Source organism: Agelaius phoeniceus, chromosome 25 (genome assembly GCF_051311805.1).
Source record: "Agelaius phoeniceus isolate bAgePho1 chromosome 25, bAgePho1.hap1, whole genome shotgun sequence".
Taxonomy (NCBI): domain Eukaryota; kingdom Metazoa; phylum Chordata; class Aves; order Passeriformes; family Icteridae; genus Agelaius; species Agelaius phoeniceus.
In genome coordinates, this window is record NC_135289.1 from 6,917,088 (window position 1) to 6,936,355 (window position 19,268).

General features: G+C 47.8%; 2 protein-coding genes across 3 annotated transcripts in view; one reads left to right on the forward strand and one right to left on the reverse strand.

Moving 5' to 3' along the window:
- CEPT1 (choline/ethanolamine phosphotransferase 1) overlaps positions 1-1,162 on the reverse strand; it is a 32,588-nt gene extending 31,426 nt beyond the window's left edge. For both annotated transcript variants that reach the window (XM_054648661.2, XM_054648662.2), the window contains exon 1: positions 1,052-1,162. The gene's annotated coding sequence lies outside the window, so the exon portion shown is untranslated. The remainder of the gene's footprint in view (positions 1-1,051) is intronic.
- Positions 1,047-18,600, forward strand: DRAM2 (DNA damage regulated autophagy modulator 2). The gene is made up of 9 exons (XM_054648935.2): positions 1,047-1,176; positions 5,893-5,984; positions 9,388-9,545; positions 10,474-10,541; positions 11,090-11,229; positions 13,416-13,593; positions 16,945-17,027; positions 17,717-17,809; positions 18,285-18,600. The coding sequence occupies exons 3-9, from the start codon at positions 9,415-9,417 to the stop codon at positions 18,390-18,392; spliced, it is 801 nt and encodes a 266-aa protein (XP_054504910.2). The 5' UTR covers positions 1,047-1,176; positions 5,893-5,984; positions 9,388-9,414; the 3' UTR covers positions 18,393-18,600.
- The last annotated feature ends 668 nt before the right edge of the window (positions 18,601-19,268 follow it).

Genomic DNA, 19,268 nt, shown 5'->3' on the forward strand with positions numbered 1-19,268 from the left:
TTATGCACATTTTTTTTCAGATTTCTGTTCCTTATTTCAGTTTTGCTATAGCTTTTTTCTTCTCTAAATTTAACCCAGCTCATTGTCTGTTCAACTTTCAAGAGATGCAAGAAATTATGCAGGAGCTGGAGAGCTTTAGCTGGCCAGAGACAGCATGAAGCAGCTGTGAAAAGAAAATACAGGGTCAGGAGCAACTTTTTCAGCACAAACAAGAACCCTCACAATGTTCCATCTCCCTTGGAAGCAGATGACCAGGGACATGTAACTCTCCACAAGAAGTAGAGAAGCAGCACAGAAAGGAGACTCAAAATAAGAGTTTGCTGCTTATCTGTAGGAGACAACCATGGGGAAAAAAAAAAGAAAAAAAAGAAAACCCGGTTGAAGGCCAGCAAATAAAGCCGAGAAAGGAAGAAGACAGAGAGCTCTAAAGCCATCTGCACTGCACGGGTAGAGAAAACTGAACAAATCAAAGGTCATCACTGGCCTAAGAACAAGTGATCTGAGCTCCACTCTCCACTCCCTCAGCAAGGCAAATTCCAGCAGTGAAAAGCCACCTCAGGCAGCCCCGTCAGAGGGAGGAGAAGAGAAAGTGGTAGGGCCTTCGCTGTGTTCGATAAGCTCGGGAGGAAGCCGAGCTGCACCTCTACAATGGCCAGGAGACCAGAATTAGTCACCGCGGAGGTCCCTGTGGGCGTTGCCCTGGATGACCAGAAAAATTACTCCCAGTGCATTAAACGGGGCTTTTCCCTCATCCTGAGGGGACGAGCCGGGGAAAACAGCCTAGGAGCGTCTCATTCTCCAAAACAAACGCCCGGCCCGGCTGCCTCGGGACTCGCCCCGGGCCTGGCACACACCCGGCCGGGGAGGGGCCCAGGGCACCCCCGGCCCCGCCGGCGCTTCGCCCCCGCCCACGGCGCAGCCCCGGCTCCCCCCGGACCCCGGCCCGGCCCCACCTCGGGGCCCTCCCCGCTCCCCCATGCGCCCTCAGCCCCCGCCCGGCCGGGGTCCCGCGCAGACCCCGCTGCCGCCACCGGAGTACCCCCAGCACTACCTCCGCTCCCCGCACCGGGCGGCGCTGCTTTTACGCCTCTTTTGCGACGGCCGGAAAGGAGGCGGTGGCAGCGCGCGCCGGGGGCGGGGCCGGGGCAGTGCGGGGACGGCGCGGGAGCGGCTAAGGTGAAGGAGCGGGGGGGGGCGGGGGGGACCCAAACACCGAACTCGCGTCGCTGTCACCCCTGCCACCCCCTCAGAGAACCCACAACCTCCCCTTCACCCCCCCCCCCCCCCCCAGCTACCTTTGTCACCCCCCAGCGACCATCCCCCGACCTCTTAGCGACCGCCCGGTGTTCCTGTCACTCCCTATTACCCCCTCCGAGATCCTCTGTCACCCCCTCAGGGACCCCTCTTCATCCCCCTCAGCGACCTTCACCTTCCGATGTCTCTGTCACCACGTCAGAGACCCCCTTGGAAACGGGGGGTCATCCCCTCCGAGATCCCCCATCCTCAGTGACGCCATGGCCTCTCTGTCATCACCGCCTCAGTGGCCCCCCGGTGTCCCCTGACCCCCTCCATGTCACCCCCACCCTACTGCACCCCCCCACCACTGCCCTGCAGTCCCCACTGCCCTTCGGGACCCCCAGAAACCTCAGCTGTCCTCTCTCCCTCTCCTGACAAATCCCCCTCATCCCCTTTGTGCCCCCCTGTCAGCCCCGGTGATCCCCCCCACCACATTCCCAGTGAACCCCCATCACTTCCAGTAACTCCTCTGCCCCGAGGACCCCACTGAGCTTCTGCCACTTCATCTCTCTGTCTTCAGCCTCCCGTTTCTCCCCTTTATTCTCTTTTCCTCCTTTCCTAAACCTCCCTCCATCCTGGTTCCTTTTCCCTTCCCTCTCTGATTGCCCCCAGCGCCCCCACTCCCGGAGTGACCTTGCAGTGACTCCAGTCCCAGCTGTCCCCTGGGAATCTCTGGCTCTGCCCCGAGGACTCAGCTCAGGCAAGTGGGATTGGCCAGTGCCGTGACACGGAGCTCCTCAATCAGCCGGAGCACCCAGCCACTGTCACCGTGTGCCGGGTGTCCCAAGCAGGCTTGGGGACATCCTGTGTCACGGTGTCCTGGCACTGTTTGGGTTGGCTCCAGGCCTTGCTGTGTCTTCCCAGCCAGGGAACAGGAACAGGGCCAGAACATGGAGACCCCCTGGAAGCTGCCCTCCAGGACTGAAAGATTTCATGGCAACTTTTTTGGTGTCTGTACTGAGAAAACACCCAAAATGAGTCACCTGTCATTACCCTGCAGCAGGGACAGCAGAGGTGACACATTTCCTACTTCCTGACGTCAGCACTTTGAGGATCAGTGACCTTTACCCGTGGCTTATCAGTAGGACCTAACCTGTGCAGGCTGTTCAGACACAGCCCCATCCAGCCTCTGTTTGTTTAGGAAGGCACAGACAAATTCCTCTGTCCTCCCCTCAGCACTGTCCACTGGACAGTTTGCTGGAGACAAAAGGAAGTGTCCCTAGGTAGTGCTTTATCACTGCCTGTCTGGCTGCAGAGCAGGGAAGAGGCAGGTTGACAACCCAGGGATCATTTGTAATTCAGGAATTTCCCTTTTCCCCATGTAATTCAACCATCTTTGCAGCTTTGTCATTCCAGGTAACATGAACTTCCTGCCCTTGATGGTCTTGCCCACCTTTCATTTTCCTTTGGAGATTCTAGTCCACATGCTCCAGCCTGGGTAGGGTGTGGCTGCATTCTTGCACTGGGAGAAACATTTCCAGAGGGTTAAAATCTCCTTTGCTTTTGAAACTCTTTCTTCACTTGCCCTTGATATTGGAAACAATCTGTCATACTCAAACTGGAGCTTAAAAAAAAACCTTAGAACCTTAAAGTGCCTGAAGATCGGAATAGATGTTTAAGAAAATCATGTTGAAGAAAATCATAGTTATATGGAAAATTGAGGCTGGCCATTGCTGTTGTATAATCTGCTTGCAAAGGAGCTTATGAAAAAACGAGTTTGAGTGTATGTTTTCCTTCTCCCTGTTGAAAACAATGGGATAGGACAAGGTGTTGATAATAATTTATCTCAGGACCTTGCATCTGGCACATGGCAATTCCTTTCTGCCTCCTGGTGTTTGGAGGTGCCTCTTTCTGCGGCCAGACAGAGCCTGGGAGCTGGCAGGGATGCAGGGCAGCTGCACAGCAGGAAGCTGGGACAGCCTGGAGTACACCCTGCCCTGACTGTGCCCAGGGATTTGCAGAGTGAAGCCTGTGTTGGAGATGTGCAGTCTGCACCAGAACAGTGGGAAAACTGACTTGATTCCACTGTCAAATATTTAATGAGGAGAGAGATGGAGGGAGAAAAGAACTCAGGGTAGATCTTGACTGACATAAGAGAATTTAAAGGAGGAGAAAATGATACAACTTTTTTTAGTATAAGGAGAGTTAGTGAGAGGGTTTCTGCTGGGGAAGGCAAGAGGGGCAGAGCCCAATTGGTGCCATCAGGATGACCCTCCTGAGGGGCTGCAGATTCCTCCTGAGGGACAGCTCTGATCTCTGCTCTCTGTGAGCAGGGACAGGATGCAAGGGAATGGCTGGAGCTGTGTCAGGGGAGGGTCAGGCTGGAGATCAGGAAAGGTTCTTCCCCAGAGGGTGCTGGCACTGCCCAGGCTCCCCAGGGAATGGGCACAGCCCTGAGGCTGCCAGAGCTCCAGGAGTGTTTGGGCAGTGCTGCCAGGGATGCCCAGGGTGGGATTGTTGGGGGGTCTGTGCAGGGCAGGGGTTGGACTGGTGTGACCATGTTCACAGGGGTCCGAGGATGAGGGAGGAGACGAGGATCTGACTCCATGTTTCAGAAGGCTTGATTTATTATTTTATGGTATATATTATATTAAAACTATACTAAAATAATAGAAGAAAGGATTTCATCAGAAGACTAGCTAAGAATAGAAAAAGAAGGAATGAACAACAAAGGCTTGTGTCTCGGACAGAGAGTCCAAGCCAGCTGACTGTGAGTGGCCATTAATTAGAAACAACCACATGAGACCAATCCCAGATGCACCTGTTGCCTTCCACAGCAGCAGATAACCATTGGTTACATTTTGTTCCTGAGGCCTCTCAGCTTCTCAAGAGGAAACATCCTAAGGAAAAGATTTTTCATAAGAGATGTCTGTGACAGACTGGATGATCTTTGTGGGTCCCTTCCAGCTCAGGAAATTCCATGATTCCACCAGCCTGCATATACACTCTCAGTAAGAAGCTGTGCCTAAGTAGTGCTCTGTGGTGTGACTGAAGGTGCTCTTTGTGCCAGACCACATGAAAATGATGATAAGTCATGTGCAGGGCTCAGCTCTGGGCTCAGTGACAGCTCAGGGTACAGAGATTCCCAGTCCTAACAGAGTGAGGGCTTCTCTGCTGCCCAGTTTGCGTTGGAGCAGACAGTGCTGATGAGCTGCCTTTATTTTGCATGAAGGGAGTATGCAGGGAGAAGTTGGGAATAGCTGTTCTGCTTTACTAAGCTTTTCCTAGCCCAGGTAAATCAGTCTGCACAGGCACATAAATACCATCAGCAGGTAGAGAATCTGCATTTTCTGTGACCTTCATCCCCACAGAGCTTCAGCCCCTCTGCATCCCCAAGGCAGTGCCTCAAACCTGTGGGAGGAGAAGTCAGGAGTTATGGAATGTCTGATTAAATGGACAGGCAGGATCCATGGCTGAGGCCAACAGTGGGAGAGTCAACAAGACCAATGCAATGTTCTGCCCTTGGGTCACAACAATCCCGTGGAATGCTCCAAGCAGGGGAAGGAGTAGCTGGAAAGCTGGCAAATGATCTGGGAATGCTGGTAACAGTGGCTGGACATGAACCCAGGTGGGCAAGTAGGCCAGTGGCATCTGGGCTGTCACAGCCATGGTGTGTCCAGGAGGCCCAGTGTGGTTCCCTGTGCTGGCACTGCTGGGGCAGCTCCAACCCTGGGGACAGCTCTGGGCCCCTCCTGACAAGAGAGACACTGAGGGGCTGGGGTGTGTCCAGGGAAGGGAACTGAGCTGGGGAAGGGTCTGGAGCACTGGGAGCAGCTGGGGGAGCTGGGGGGATCAGCCTGGAGAAAAGGAGGCTCAGGGGGGCCCTTCTGTCTCTGCACAACTCCCTGACAGGAGGGTGCAGCCAGGGGAGGTCGGGCTCTGTTGCCAGGCAACAAGGGCAAGGACAAGAGGAAATGGCTTCAAACTGCACCAGAGGAAGTTCAGGTTGGATATTGGGAAAAATTTCTTCCTGGAATATGTTGTCCAGCACTGGCACAGGCTGTCCAAGGCAGAGGTGGAGTCACCATCCCTGGAGGGATTTAAAAGCTGTGGATTTGGCACCTGAGGATGTGGTTTAGTGGTGGCCTTGGCAGTGCCAGAGGAATAGTTAGACTTGATGATCTTAGAGGCCTTTTCCAGCTTAAATGGTCCTCTGATACTCAGGTTGCTCCAGCCCCTCTCCAGCCATGTATTTAGCATTGCACCAACAGGACATTGGGTCGTGTGTCCACAATGAAATGGGAAGTCTCCATGTTCTGTTCCCTTTCTTAGGTGAAAGCCATGGTCTTAGGCACTGGTTTTAGTTGCATTCACTTCATCTCTTGAAAGCTCTTCAGTTCAAATTAAATGGTTGTGTAGACAACTCCTAAAATCAAAGAGCCTTAAACACCAGTTTTTCTTCATTTCTACCTCCCCACCACACACAAGCTTCACTCCTTAACCTGCTTGGAATGCAGGAAATACACTGTGGGGCAAGCCAACAGTCAAACCTGTGTCCAGTCAGCAGCACTGACTAACAGAAGGTGCTAAGAAGAATAAACATGGCAAGAGGTACAGAAGAACCTCACATCTTGCTTTTTTTCCTTTATATCTCAGAGTGAGAAAAATGACACGAACGTGGAGCTTCAGCAGAAAAATGACCTTGGATTCCCCTTAAGTGACATGTCCTCTGATGCCCTTTTTCTCAGGTATGTAGAATGTGGTTGGTTGGGTGGTTGGTTGGTTTGTTTGCAGGGGAAAGTATGTTAGCTCAGAAATAAAATTAAGGCACTATGAATATTTAAATGTGAAATGAAAAGTATATTCAGACTGACTGGTTGGAGCTGGGAATTACATACCCAGGAACATAACATTTATAACAGAGAATGTCATGCAAAATCCTCATTTATCTTTCAAATTCCCAATTTGCTCATACTAGAGGTGGGATTGTGAGGTTACAGTCATTACTGCTGGCAGTCTTAAAATCATGATCAGATGGCAAACCTTATATTTAGCTTAAAAATGGGCAAGAGATCAGGCAACTTGAATTCTGTCAATCTGTTCTTATTCACTACATATCCTGTTAGACACCTGTACCTGTCACCAACCAGCTTTCTCACAAGCAGCTGAACCTTCACCTTTACAAGGCTGTAGTTGTCTATTCTGTGCAAGGGTTGTGAAGGTTGACTAGCTCTGATCTCTTGCAAGATTCATCCACTTTTGTTTCAACTTTTTTCTGGCCATGAGACTTTCTAGTCTTGGTGCTTCCTCTTTCTTCCTTTCTCTTCCTCCTTTCTTTCAGCCTCTCCACCCCAGGCCATGCCCTTCTAAAATCTCTCAATACTTCCTTCTTTCAACATTATTTTGCTTTTCTCACATACAGATCTTTGCCTGGATGCCCCTGGATGTTCACTCTCCATTATTTGCTCTTCACCTTTATCCTTTTTCATCTTCCATTTACAGTCTCCAGTTTTAACCATGTTGAAACGCTTTTTCTCCTCTTCTCTCCAGTGACCATCAGGAAACAGTTTTTCCCTGTGAGGGTGACTGGCACTGGTGATCCCAGGCTCCCCAGAAAGGTTGTGATATCTCCATCCTTAGGGTGTCATCCTGCACTACTAGCTCTGGTGGCCCTGCTTGAGTAGGGGGATGGCCCAGGTGACTCCCAGAGCTCCTTCCCCACCTCAGCCATTCTGGGAGGCTGAAATGGCTCTGGTTGTGTTTCAAGCTAGTTGCAAATTACTTTGCTTTTGCAGCAAGAGTAGGGATGAGTCACAGTTCTCTCTGTGTGAGCACACTAGGGTGGCCCTTTGTCTTGGTTTGAAAAGACAGGTGTCTGCTAAGGAAGGCAGAAGCCTCCCCTGAATGGAAAATGTAAACCTCCTCCCTCCAAATTATAATTTTGAAATTAAGGGGGCTCTCAGGCAAAGATATGGGAGCAGGAATAACAGTTCTTTATTAGGGAAGAAAATAAAAATAAAATTAACAATGCAGTAATACAAAACAACACGAACAGTGTCAGAACAAGGTCAGGGGTCCTGTGGGTCAGGGAGGTGGCAGCAGCCCCATTCAATGGTGGCTCAGCCCTCCTGCAGTGACAGGTGTGATTCTGTTGAAGCAGGGATCCTGTAGAAGGGTGTAGTCTTCCTCTGAAGATCCATGGGTGGTGTAGATGGGCCTGGTCTTCCTCTGGGAATGCAGTGGGGAAAAGGCTGCTCCTCTGGGAATGCAGTGGAAAAGGCTGCCTCTGGCCTTACAGATCTCTGATTCTATCCAGGTAGGAATGCTTGGCTCCTTCCTCTGGGCAGAGCTTCTCCCAGTGGGATGATGGAATTTTATCAACCATGCAGTGACACTCAATGGCCTCATTAACAGCACATACCTCCCGGAGGGAGGATGGGTTGTGGAAGAGATGAAGAAAAACTGCCCAATTAACAGAAGATAACTCCTCCATCAGATAGGAATAGAATACACCCCCCATTTCCAACCTAAGATACCCTTCTTGCTCTTAGAGAACTGGGTTGAGACACAGATTTGATGTCAGGCTAAGATTTAGGGAACTGGACAGTGTGAGTACAGAGTCATAATTTCACTGTACTGCACGTGGATCTTTTCCTCTCACCTGTAAAACAGCAACTGCTGTGAGCAACCCTTGAGTGTGAGGGTTGTGGTTGGTAGCAGTGAACTCAGATAGCTGAGAGGTCGTGAACCCAGGCTCGATGGAGCTCAGCAACCTGCTCTAGTGAAAGGTGCCCCTGCCCTGTTAATATCATCTTGTTATTATTGATATTACAAGCCATGGGAAAGTTCTGATTCACTCTCCAGAAAAGAATTGGGTTTATGTTCTCAAAACTCCGTCAGTGGTATCTTCCAAAAGTTAACTTCACAGCATAGAATAAATAGATCTAAACATTACTTCATTTTTTTTAATCTAAACTATGAAGGGTTTTTATATTTCATCCTAAACATTGATAAATTTAAAAAACAAACTAATTTTGAAAAATTGTTGCTGAATGGCAAAGTCATTTTCTGTCCCACTCTGTGAGGTACCTCAGTACAGGTACCTCAGTACAGTCTTTTCCTTGGCAGTACCCAAATCTAGACAGGATGGGAGATGTGGGGAAATTGAGCTGTTTGCTCAACATTAACACAGTGAGCCCAGGAAACTCCCCCAGTGCTTTGAGAGAGCCCATCAGCATATTATGGAGGGACAACAAAATGAGACTGTGAGACAAAGAGGACTCAGAGTAGAAAATAAAACATATGTATGTTTTAACATATTTATATAACATGTGCAACTAATGGCAGGGTTAGTGGGATTTTGGGATTTTCCTCCCTGTGAGGGTGGTGAGGCTCTAGCACAGGTTGCCCTGAGAAGCTGGGGCTGCCCCATTCTTGGAAGTGTCCAAGGCCAGGTTGGGCAGGGCTTGGAGCAGCCTGGGATAGTGGAAGGTGTCCCTGCCATGGCAGAGGGTTGAACAAGATGGAGTTTAAAATCCCTTCCAGCCCTGGGACTCTATAACAGATGTCAAGTCACAATGTCTGACAGGGAATAATCGAGGGCAGGTATTAAAGTAATTTTGGGTCATTTCCTCCACATGTACCCAGCTAAGTGTTAATAGAAGCTGGAGGCTCCACCACGGCCACCATCAGTTGCAGTGTCAGTGCAGAGACACGTTCTCTGTCAGCTCACTCTACTGACCTGCTGTTGTGACACAAGGCTGAGAAGAAAATGGAGTCACTTATTCACAGTGACCCACTTGACCCTTTTCTGGCAGCAAAAAATCCAAGCCACATAGTAAAATGACAGTACTGGTTTCTAATGATACTCTAAGAATTTCAGAATTAACATTTCCAGATTTAATTCTGCTTATTTATCATTTCTTCTGTGAAGTCAGTGTTCACTTTGGGTTTGCAGGAGGGGAATGAGATATATCAAACTGCTGTATGGGAAGCAGCCTGCCTCAAGGAAAGCAAAACTTCAGAGTCCTCATAGTAAAATCCTAGATAACCTTTGAGAATCTCAGTAAACCCTTGAGAACTCAGTAAATTTGAGAATCTCAGTAAATGTTTAAGAACTGTTAGTAAACCTTTGCATTTGGTTCTTCCCAGTGTCTGGAGGCAGAAGTCAGCCCTGGGATGTGGTGGTTCCAGCAAGGCCTCTCGTTCCTGCCCGTGGCACTGGTTGTGTGGTCAGCAGCATCGTTTGTGTTTTCCTACATTACTGCAATTGTCCTGCACCATGTTGACCCTTTGGTGCCCTACATCAGGTCAGTGATGTCCACCTGTGACAGAGCACTGAAATGACCGCACTCCTGTGAATTCTTCCCAACTCCAGACTTAAATAGCAGTTCTTACCCAGCAGCTCCAGTTCTAAAGTTACTCTTTAGAGCCATTATAGATGTAGTTATAGGTGATATTAAACTGACAGAGGGGAAATTCAGGTTAAATGTTAGGAAGAAATTCCTTCCCTGTGTGCCCAGAGATACTGTTGCTGTCCCATGCCTGGAAGTGTGCAAGGCCAGGTTGGACTGGGCTTGGAGCAACCTGGGATAGTGGAAGATTCCCTGCTTGGAATGAGGTGGTTGAGATGAGCTTTAAGGTCCTTCCCAACCAAACCCATTCTGGGATTTATGTGTTACTCTATTTAAAGGTGTCTGGTTTTGTGCCAAACTCTTAAGCTTTGGCTCTGTGAGCATACCCTTAAAATGATGATGAACTGGGGGTGCCTCACCACATCCCTGGGGTGCTTCACCACATCCCTGCTCAGAGTGAAACCACTTGCTGCCACCAGGTTTGTTGCACCAGAAAATCCATACTAAAATCTACGTTGCCAACTTTATTCTGTCAAGGCTGATAGATATAACTCAAGCTTTGCTCTTTCAGTTTTCCATGTTCTTTATTTTTCCAGTTTTAATCCTTTTTATTCACCTTTTATGGCATCAAGATCAATATGAAAGGAACAGTTACTCTGAGCATGATCATTCCCTGCGCCAGGGAGAGCTTGTCTTTACCATGGTGATTTCTACAGCTCTAAAGCCAGCACAGCATAGTTTGAGTAATGAAAAATTCAGTGAAAATCATCTGGGAGGCACTTTTTTACATGTCCTTTGTAGACTGAAATAAGTAAAGTTGTGTTGGAAGTATTTTTAACATAAATAATACAGGATATGTTATTACTCCATTTATCTTTTTCAGTGATACAGGGACAATACCGCCTGAAAGATGCTTATTTGGGATCATGTTAAATGTTTCAACCTTCTTGGGTGAGTACAGAAACTGTCCTTGGTGAGCTGCAGGCAGTTCTGGGATGCATCAGCTTTAAAAAAGTTCACTTCCTTCTCAAGATCATTAAACAGCCCAGAATTCTCACTCAAAAACTAAATACCGAGCAATAAATCTCACTTCTCTTAAGCAAGTCAAAGTGTGTGTCAGGGATGTTGTCCATTAATTGCCAGTATGGCAATTGCAGATTCCAGAAGGACAAAAAATGCATTCAAAAAAACAAACAGAAAAGTAAAGCAATAAAAATGCAAATTCAAGGCAGTCACCTTACCTGTGCTGCAACAATGGAGGCAGAGAAAACAACCTAATATGGCTTTTAAATGAAATAGATAGAAAAATCTATTAATTTGACCAGTTTGCCATTATATTATTTCAATTTTCATTTCCAGCCTTTCACCTTTCCTATTTCACTGTGCCCTAAAAAAATTCCTGTATTTTAAAAGTTGCCTCTGACCCTCAGCATCTTCCCAGGTAAACAGGGACACTGGTCCCCAGCAGGAATCTTACTGCCTGTGGCTGTCTTTGGCAGGGATGGCCACCATGTACGTCCGGTACAAACAAGTGTCTGCCCTGAGCCCAGAAAAACACAAGATCCTCAGGCTGAATAAGCTGGGCCTCACACTGGGATGGATGAGCTGCTTTGGACTCTGCATTATTGCAAATTTCCAGGTTTGTGCTCTGCCTGCACTGCTCTGCCCCTGCCAGAGCTGTGTCTGTTCTGAGATACCCGATGTCACACCTGATAAACTGCAGAGTTATGGAAAGCAACTTTCCATGGCAAACTGCTTCTTTGTGAAATTCTCTACAGAGAACAGTTAAAAAATATAAGGTTTGACTTTTAATTTGTTATTTATTCCTTATTTGCTTTGGGACTTGTGAGCAGCTGTTCATGACATTTCAAAACATTCATAACCACCAAGCATTGCAGAAGCCACACTTGGATCTCCTTCCAGGCAGGTTGAAAGCCTGAGATCCAGATTGAAAGCCCACAACTGTGGCTCAGGAAAATCAGGTATCAAGTAGTATAAAAGGTATCAAAAACTTGTTACAACTAGAAGTAAAGTTCAACAAAACCACCCAACCCCACAAGCCCAGCTCTGGAAAAACTGCCCTCTTGGGTAGTTCAAGGAACCTCTTGAAGGTTCCTTCAAACCTTCTCAAATTCTTGAAAATTCTGCAACATTAATTTTTCTGATTTTCTCCATCCCAGGTCTCTTTTTTTTTTCTACCCAATACTTTCCACTCCAAAAAAACCAAATCTGATATTCTCACTCATCACACCATGAGCAGCTCCCCTTCGTTGGCTTTATTTGCCAGGTGATTGTATAATTGCCAGCCTTATCACATTAATTACTTGATGGATTTTGGGGCTCTGTTGTGGTACCTGTAGCCACCACAGGCTATAGTGTCACCTCAGGCTCCTGCTGGATTAGGGACAGGGAAAACAAAAGAGGAAAAGCTCTTGGGAAGCTCCACCTTTTCCCTAGCACAGCTCCTCAAGTGCTTTAGCACCCCCTGTCTTAGAAACCTCAGCACTCTCATTCTGGCATTTTTTCTTTTGGAGGCCTCAATCTATTTACTATTTTCTAGAGCCCTCAGAGGTCCCAGCCTCCCATTCTGCACTTCCACACAAGAAGAATCTTCCAGGGTCTGCTCAACTCCGTTATTTCCCTCCACTGCCCTCAAGAAAGGGTTTTTCTACTTTATTTGTATTTCACAACAGTCAAAACCCAGTAGGTGCATGTTAATCTGGTAACAGTTTGTGTCTCGTTTGATCTTGAGCAAAACAAAAGTTGGAAGTGATGCACTTGCATATTGCCCTGAAATCCACTGGTGATTGAAGACCCCAAAGTGTGAAAATAGAATTTCTCTCTGCTGACACCTCCCTGCACAGTACATGATTTTGGAGCACACACCTTTGCAACCTGCCTATTTCTTAAATAGAAATTCTCACTGTAGATGCAGCACTTAAAATTCGTTTGTGCACAGAAAGTGCACAAGGAAAAGCTTGATCTTAAGAGTTACTCAGTAAGATACACAGAGAACCTCATGTTTTAGGCAGGAAACATCTGCGTGATTGGGGTGCAGGAGGCTGCCAGGCCGTGCCTTGTGCAACAAGTCAGATGACACTTTTTGTTCCCTGTCTCTAGCTCATGTGCTAAGCTGGGCATGAGAGTAAAGGGGTGAGCACACCTGGGTTTTCACTCACATGTATTTTAATAATAAATTTTTACTTGGGTTGGATTTTTTGGAATATTTTCTGGTTTTAGTTATTTTTGCTATTTGACACTTGGTCCTCCTGGTGGTGTTTTTAAGTATTGCTGCTTGATTGAACCTTGTTCCTTCAGAGTATTCCAAGGTACTAAATTGACAAACAATCTTTATTCAAACCAGAGTTCATTCAGAGAAATGCAAAACCTCATTATTTTTAATCCAAAATTGGGTGCTAGAATCGTGTTGTGTCTGTCCTGTATTATATAATCTTTCATAGATGCACAAGTTCCTGGGGTAGAAATGTTGTCACTCCCACTCCCTGCCCACCTGCAGGGATTCTCTCACCCAATTTCTGTGATATTGTCCGTTTATGAGAAGAGCCCTCACAAATTCCTGTACTGAAGGTGCAGCTGTGACCTGTAACTTCACCACAAGAACTTAACAAAAGCAGAAATTCCAGAGGCTGGCAGGTTCCGGCTTCCAGACATCTTACAATGGTGCTTCCAGAAAAGTCTCCTGAGGACTGGCACAATCCAGAACTGCTTAGCTCAGAATGGGAGGAGGTCACTGAGGGGTGGATGCCAGAGGTTTACAAAAGAAGATGAAACCAGGTTTTCACATGCAGCACTTTCTTTCCGTAGAAATGCATCCTGTACTACATCCACGTGCTGGGAGCCTGCCTGACCTTCGGGGTGGGGTCCATTTACATGCTGGTTCAGACCATCCTGTCCTACCTGATGCAGCCAGAAGTTCACAGCAAAGACATCTTCTGGGCCCGCTTGGCCGTGTTCCTGTGGAGCTGTTCCAGCATCCTGAGCAGTATCCTTTGTCTAGGCACTGGCACCAAAACCCAACAGTCTCCACAGGATTTGCACCTACTTGAGCTGAACCACCACCACATGCCACAAGAGTCCTTGATTGTACACCCCGTAGTGTGCCCTGTTCTGTATTCCAGCCTGGGAATTTCAGGGAAAATGGTTAATCCCTTTAATACTTTTAATATTCCCCCCTGGATGTTAAAAAAAAAAAAAAAAAAAAAAAAAAAAAGGGACAGTTTCTCCTTTCTCCTCCCCTTTCCTACTGCACACCAGAGACTGAAAACAGGAAAAATAGGAGTTTATCCCCAAGAGGTCTGACTAAATTAAGAAATATGGGGCCAAAGGGAAGTGTGCTTAAAGGATGGGTGGTTTCAATGCGGGGAAAAAACAGGTAAGATATAAAAGTGTGTTCCTGAGGACAAAAATGGTGCAGAGTGTTAGAGTTGAATACAACTGAAAAAGAAGCCCAGAATGTAGCACAAGAGGAAAACAGACCATGTGGAGCAGGGCTGCCTGTGCCAGCTGGGTATGGAACAGGGATGATGTGCTGGCACTTGCCAGGGAGACAAGTCTGGAGCACATTTCAAGGGTGAGTCAGGGGGGGACTTTGACCTCTGATCTCCTCCTTGCCCATCCTGCAGTTCAAAAGACAAGATATTTCTGACTGGCATTCCCTACCACCTTCCCTCAGCATCAGACTCCATCACCCCCTTTAGCTCTGAATTCCAAGTGCTGGAAGCAGCTGTGGGGTTTAGAGAAAGAGAGAAACACAAAATGGTTTGTGTTGAAGGGACCTTCTAGCGCTGCCCCCTCTCAGTGGGAACCCATTCCCATTTAGCCATATATTTATATAACAAATGTGAGCAAACTCACTCAGAAATAGAGGCCTTTTCCTCTCCCCAATCATTGAAACAGTCAGGAAACTCCACCAGAACAGTTCTCCTGCTCACTACAATGGACTTGGAAACTGGATTTAAAAATTATACTCAGTTGTTGTGTCAAACAGGACAACAACACCAAACTTCCTGAATTCCAGAGACACAAGTTGCAAAACCCATTGCTTAGACACTGTCTCTCTGCAGCTGTAGCCAGGCCACTGATTTAATCCCCACCAATCCCATGTATTTCCAGGCTGGCAGCCAATACCAACACTAAACCCTATGTCCCATTTCCCAAAGTTGGAGCATCTCACTGGGCTCCCATCCCTGCTGCTGCAGGATTATAGAATCTGTAGGAGTCAGAGGAACAGGGACAGTGGGGCACAGGCTTGTTATCCATCATGAAGAACTTTCACCTGCTGAGGGGCCTTGGCAGACAGCAAGGAAATCATCTGAGAAACTTTGAGAATTGTTGTATTTAACAGAAATTTTTGGTATTAGCAAACAAGATTTTCAGCTTTGAATAGGGAGGAACCAAATGGGTGAAACTAAAATATGTTCTATGAACAATATGATCTGCTGCAAGTTATGTTCCTCTTACAGATGCCAAAAGCCCACAAACCTCAGATTTATAGAGGTTTTTGTGCCAATGTAGTCTAACCAAAATTATAGGGAAGTTGTAGAAGTAATGATGTGTACATATATAACAATGAAAGAGAAAGAAAGGGGAAATTATTGTTCTAAATTTACAGCTCATAATGTAATAAGGGAAAGAAAGGGAAAGGGAAAAGTCTGCAGCTTTGGGTTAAATGGTTGTAACAGGTACTGGAAGACAGAAGGAAATGTATTTTGTGTCAGCTCTGGGGTCACAGCAGTGCCCATCCCCTGTGCTGGCACTGCTGGGGCAGCTCCAGTCCTGGGACAGCTCTGGGCCCCTCCTGACAAGAGAGACACTGAGGGGCTGGGGTGTGTCCAGGGAAGGGAACTGAGCTGGGGAAGGGTCTGGAGCACTGGGAGCAGCTGAGGGAGCTGGGAAAGGGGCTCAGCTTCGAGAAGAGGAGGCTCAGGGGGGCCCTTCTGGCTCTGCACAACTCCCTGACAGGAGGGGACAGCCAGGGTGGGGTTGTGCTCTGCTGCTGGGGAGCAAGGGCCAGGACAAGAGGAAATGGCCTCAAGCTGTGCCAAGGGAAGTTCAGGTTGGATATTAGGGAAACTTTCTTCCTAGAAAGGGTGGTCAGGCACTGGCACAGGCTGCTCAGGGCAGTGGTGGAGTCACCATCTCTGGAGAAATTTAAAAGGCATGTGGATGTGGCACTTGGGGACATGGGTTTGTGGTACCCTTGGCCTTGGGAAAAATTGGACTCAACTTCAGAGGTCTTTTCCAACCTAAACAATTCTCTGAATCTATGAAAATACTGCTGGTCCTGTGGTGGAGTGTAACAGCAGAACTGCCAGCCCAGAGCAAGGCAGTTGATGACCCACTGTACTGGGGGGCAGGGGGGGAATGGGAACCAGTTATTTTTATATCACAGTGATTAAATTCTTCCCACTGCAGCAGGAACTCCTGCAGATAACAAACAGCTCCTAAAGCTGCCCAGTTCAATTAAGCAGAAAATTGGGTTTCTTTGGTCCAATCAGTAACCAGAGCTCCTAAACCACTCACATCCATTTTTAAATAAGCTTTGGAAGTCTAGGTTCTTAAGGCCATGTTTGTGCTAGGAAGTCCCGCCTTGTTCACCACCAAAATTAATTTTTAACATCAGGAGGCTCTTCATGTTTAATCTCATTAACCACTGAAGAATTTAATATCTTAATCCTATGAAAATCAGGTTGTCTATAAATTAATGATCTGAGTTTTATTTGTTGTGTAGCAAGAGCACTTTTTTGGGTACCTTCCCTCTCTAAGATGTTGAAGAAGAGACATCAAACACTCCAGAAAGATCCAGGTCTTGGATTAAATGGGGGATCATTGTCACATGGGGTGAAATCCAAAGCACTTCTCAAACCTTGACTAAGAGGGAAATAGAAAAGCCAAAAACCCTCTTTGCTGCAGGTGATACAGAATTCCAACCTGTGGCCCACAGCAAGAATGCAAGGTAGTTGAGACATTGACAAGCCATCAGAGGAAGAGATCTAGACTCTTGTTAGGGTGGGAAATACCAGTAAAATGCTCAGTAAGTGTGCACATCTGATCATAGCTTAAACACTTCCATGAGAGTGCTGTGTTTGATCAGAGGAATAATGAGAGGCAGCACACAGAGAACAGAAATAATGGGTTTAGGTTCAAATTAACTTTTTCACGTGACAATAACCAGTGGGTTGGGACAAGCTACAGGTTGAAGGGCACAATATGAACAGTCCTTGGCACCATTATTGCTCCTCAGGCTGAGATCTCATAGCCTCAGCTCAACACAGTCTGCAAGTTCCATGTTCCTCATTCTTGGCTTTGAATCTTCCTTAACCTCTTCCCTCAGTGTTTGTGTCCTCAGTTGTGTTGTACAGTGGCTTGTATGGACAGAATCTGGTGCAGAAGCTGCACTGGGACCCCCAGGAAAGAGTAAGTGATTGGGGGGGGGAATAGAGACCAAATCCAGCTGGATTTTGAGGGACAGGTGGGAACTTCCTGCAGTTCACAACACAGACTGGAGTGGGAGAGGAGAGAGCTGTGCCAGCAGAACCAGCCAGCAGCTCCTTGGAATTGTGGGATCCCAACTGGGGTGGGTTGGGAGGGACCTTAAAGCCCATCCAGTTCTATCCCCTGCCATGGGCAGGGACATCTCCCACTATCCCAGGTTGCTCCAAGCCCTGTCCAAACTGGCCTTGGACTTCCAAGGATGGAGCATGCACAGCTGCTCTGGGCAAGCTGTGCCAGCACTTGTTGAAGTTCTGATTGCACAAAACTGTTGGATCTTCAAGTGTAACTCTAAATTAATCCCTCCTGCATCTTGAGGAGGGCCTTGAACCTCCCTGCTGTTTGTTAGTTGAGCTCTGGAGTGAGCTTCAGGTTTTGCAGGTGCATATTAAAAGTGGGCATCATCCCAGTTGAAGCAGGTGTTTTCCTGGTCATTTTCATTCTTCAGTACTTCATTCTTGGAGATTCCAGATACAATAAGGGATTTTGGTGTCCAGTGGGAATAGTTCTGGATGCAGGATCTCACATGGGATGTCACAAGTCACAAGCCATCCTTGTGCCACTGCAGGCTCCAGAGCAGTTTTCACACAGATTTTTTCCCCTCTGTAACGTAGGGCTACACCCCCCACATCATCAGCACCGTCTCCGAGTGGTCACTGGCATTCTCCTTCCTCAGCTTCTTCCTCACCTACATCCGTGACTTCCAGGTAAAATGAAGTTAACATTCTTTGTTTCTGAATAACCCAGTGTGGTGCTGCAGGGCAGCCTTAGATTTTATGGGATCATGGAATCGTTTTAGTTGGAGAAGACCTTTAAGGTGATGGAGTCCAACCATTAACCTGGCATGGATCAGTCACCAGGGCTGGAGACCCATGAGCAGCTCTAAGTTACCCCCATAGAGTCTGTCCCTGCTGTGTTACCACAGCTCCAGCATCAGACTGGCTTTAACTGGCCCTGCCTGACTTAACTTCCAGGCCTGTCACAGCCACAGGGGCCTTTTCCTCCAGGACAAGGCAAATGATGGAGCCAGTCCAGAGCACAGCTAGGAGGCAGGCACATGGTTCTGAGCTGATCTGTTGGTGTTTACAAAAATCTTTGGTGTTTCCTCTGGCCACTGAACTTCCCAGTGCCAAGGCAGTGAGGGAGCCACTCACAGGGACCTCCTTTGCTTTTCCTTCACAGAAAATCTCCCTGCGAGCCGTGGTCAGCCTGCAGGGCCAGACCCTGCACGAGAGCCCAGGGAGCTTCAGGGCAGAAGAGCAGGCACTGCTCATAGCAGGGAGCATCTGATGGATGGAGAGAACTCAGGAATTTAATAGCAATAACAGCTGTTATTTCTAAACATTTATTTTATATAAAAAAATGTATGAAGCGATTGTCTTGTACTTGACATCAAGGGCTTTGCACAGCTTTGCAAATGTTACCAGTACTGTGAATGAGTCTGTGACATTTCTACATTTTCCAATGTCATGAAGGATTAAATGAAGGTTATTAATGAGTTGTGTCTCTTCGTCTCTTCCTCCACACCCAGTTTGACCTCCCTCACCCTCCTCTGTCCAGTGCTCCTCAGGCCAAATCCTTTTGGATGCCTCCACCCTCACCTCTGCTCCCCTTGGGCCCAGGGGGCTGATCCATGCCCTCTAGTTTGGGCCAGATGGAATGGACCCCAAAGCCACCCCATCCTTTGAGCAGCTCATAGGGAAAAACCTCTTCACAGCACAGCCTGCTCTGGAGGTCAAGAGGCAGCTGAGCAGCTCCCTCCTGCTGGAAGGGCAGCCCTGTGCTGGCTCTGGAGAGGAGTGACAGGGAGCAGCAGGAACCACACAGCCATGGAATCCCAGAAGGGTTTGGCTCAGAAGGAACTTTAAAGCCCATCCCATTCCATCCCCTGCCACTTGCAAAGACACCTTCTACTGGACCAGCTTGTTCCAGGCCCTGTCCAACCTGGCCTTCCTTCCCTCCCTCTCCCTGGGAGCTGTTGGAGCTGACAGGCAGGTTGACCCAGGAATTCTCATGCCAAGCATCCCTGTTACACAGGCGGAAAGTTGGCCAAGGCAGCCCATGTCCTGTTCCCACTGAGCCAAGAGCTGTCCCTTAAACACCCCAGAGTGCGACCCCTGTCCTCGTGTTCTCGACATCCCTGGTGCTCCCCAAGAGCCTCCAACC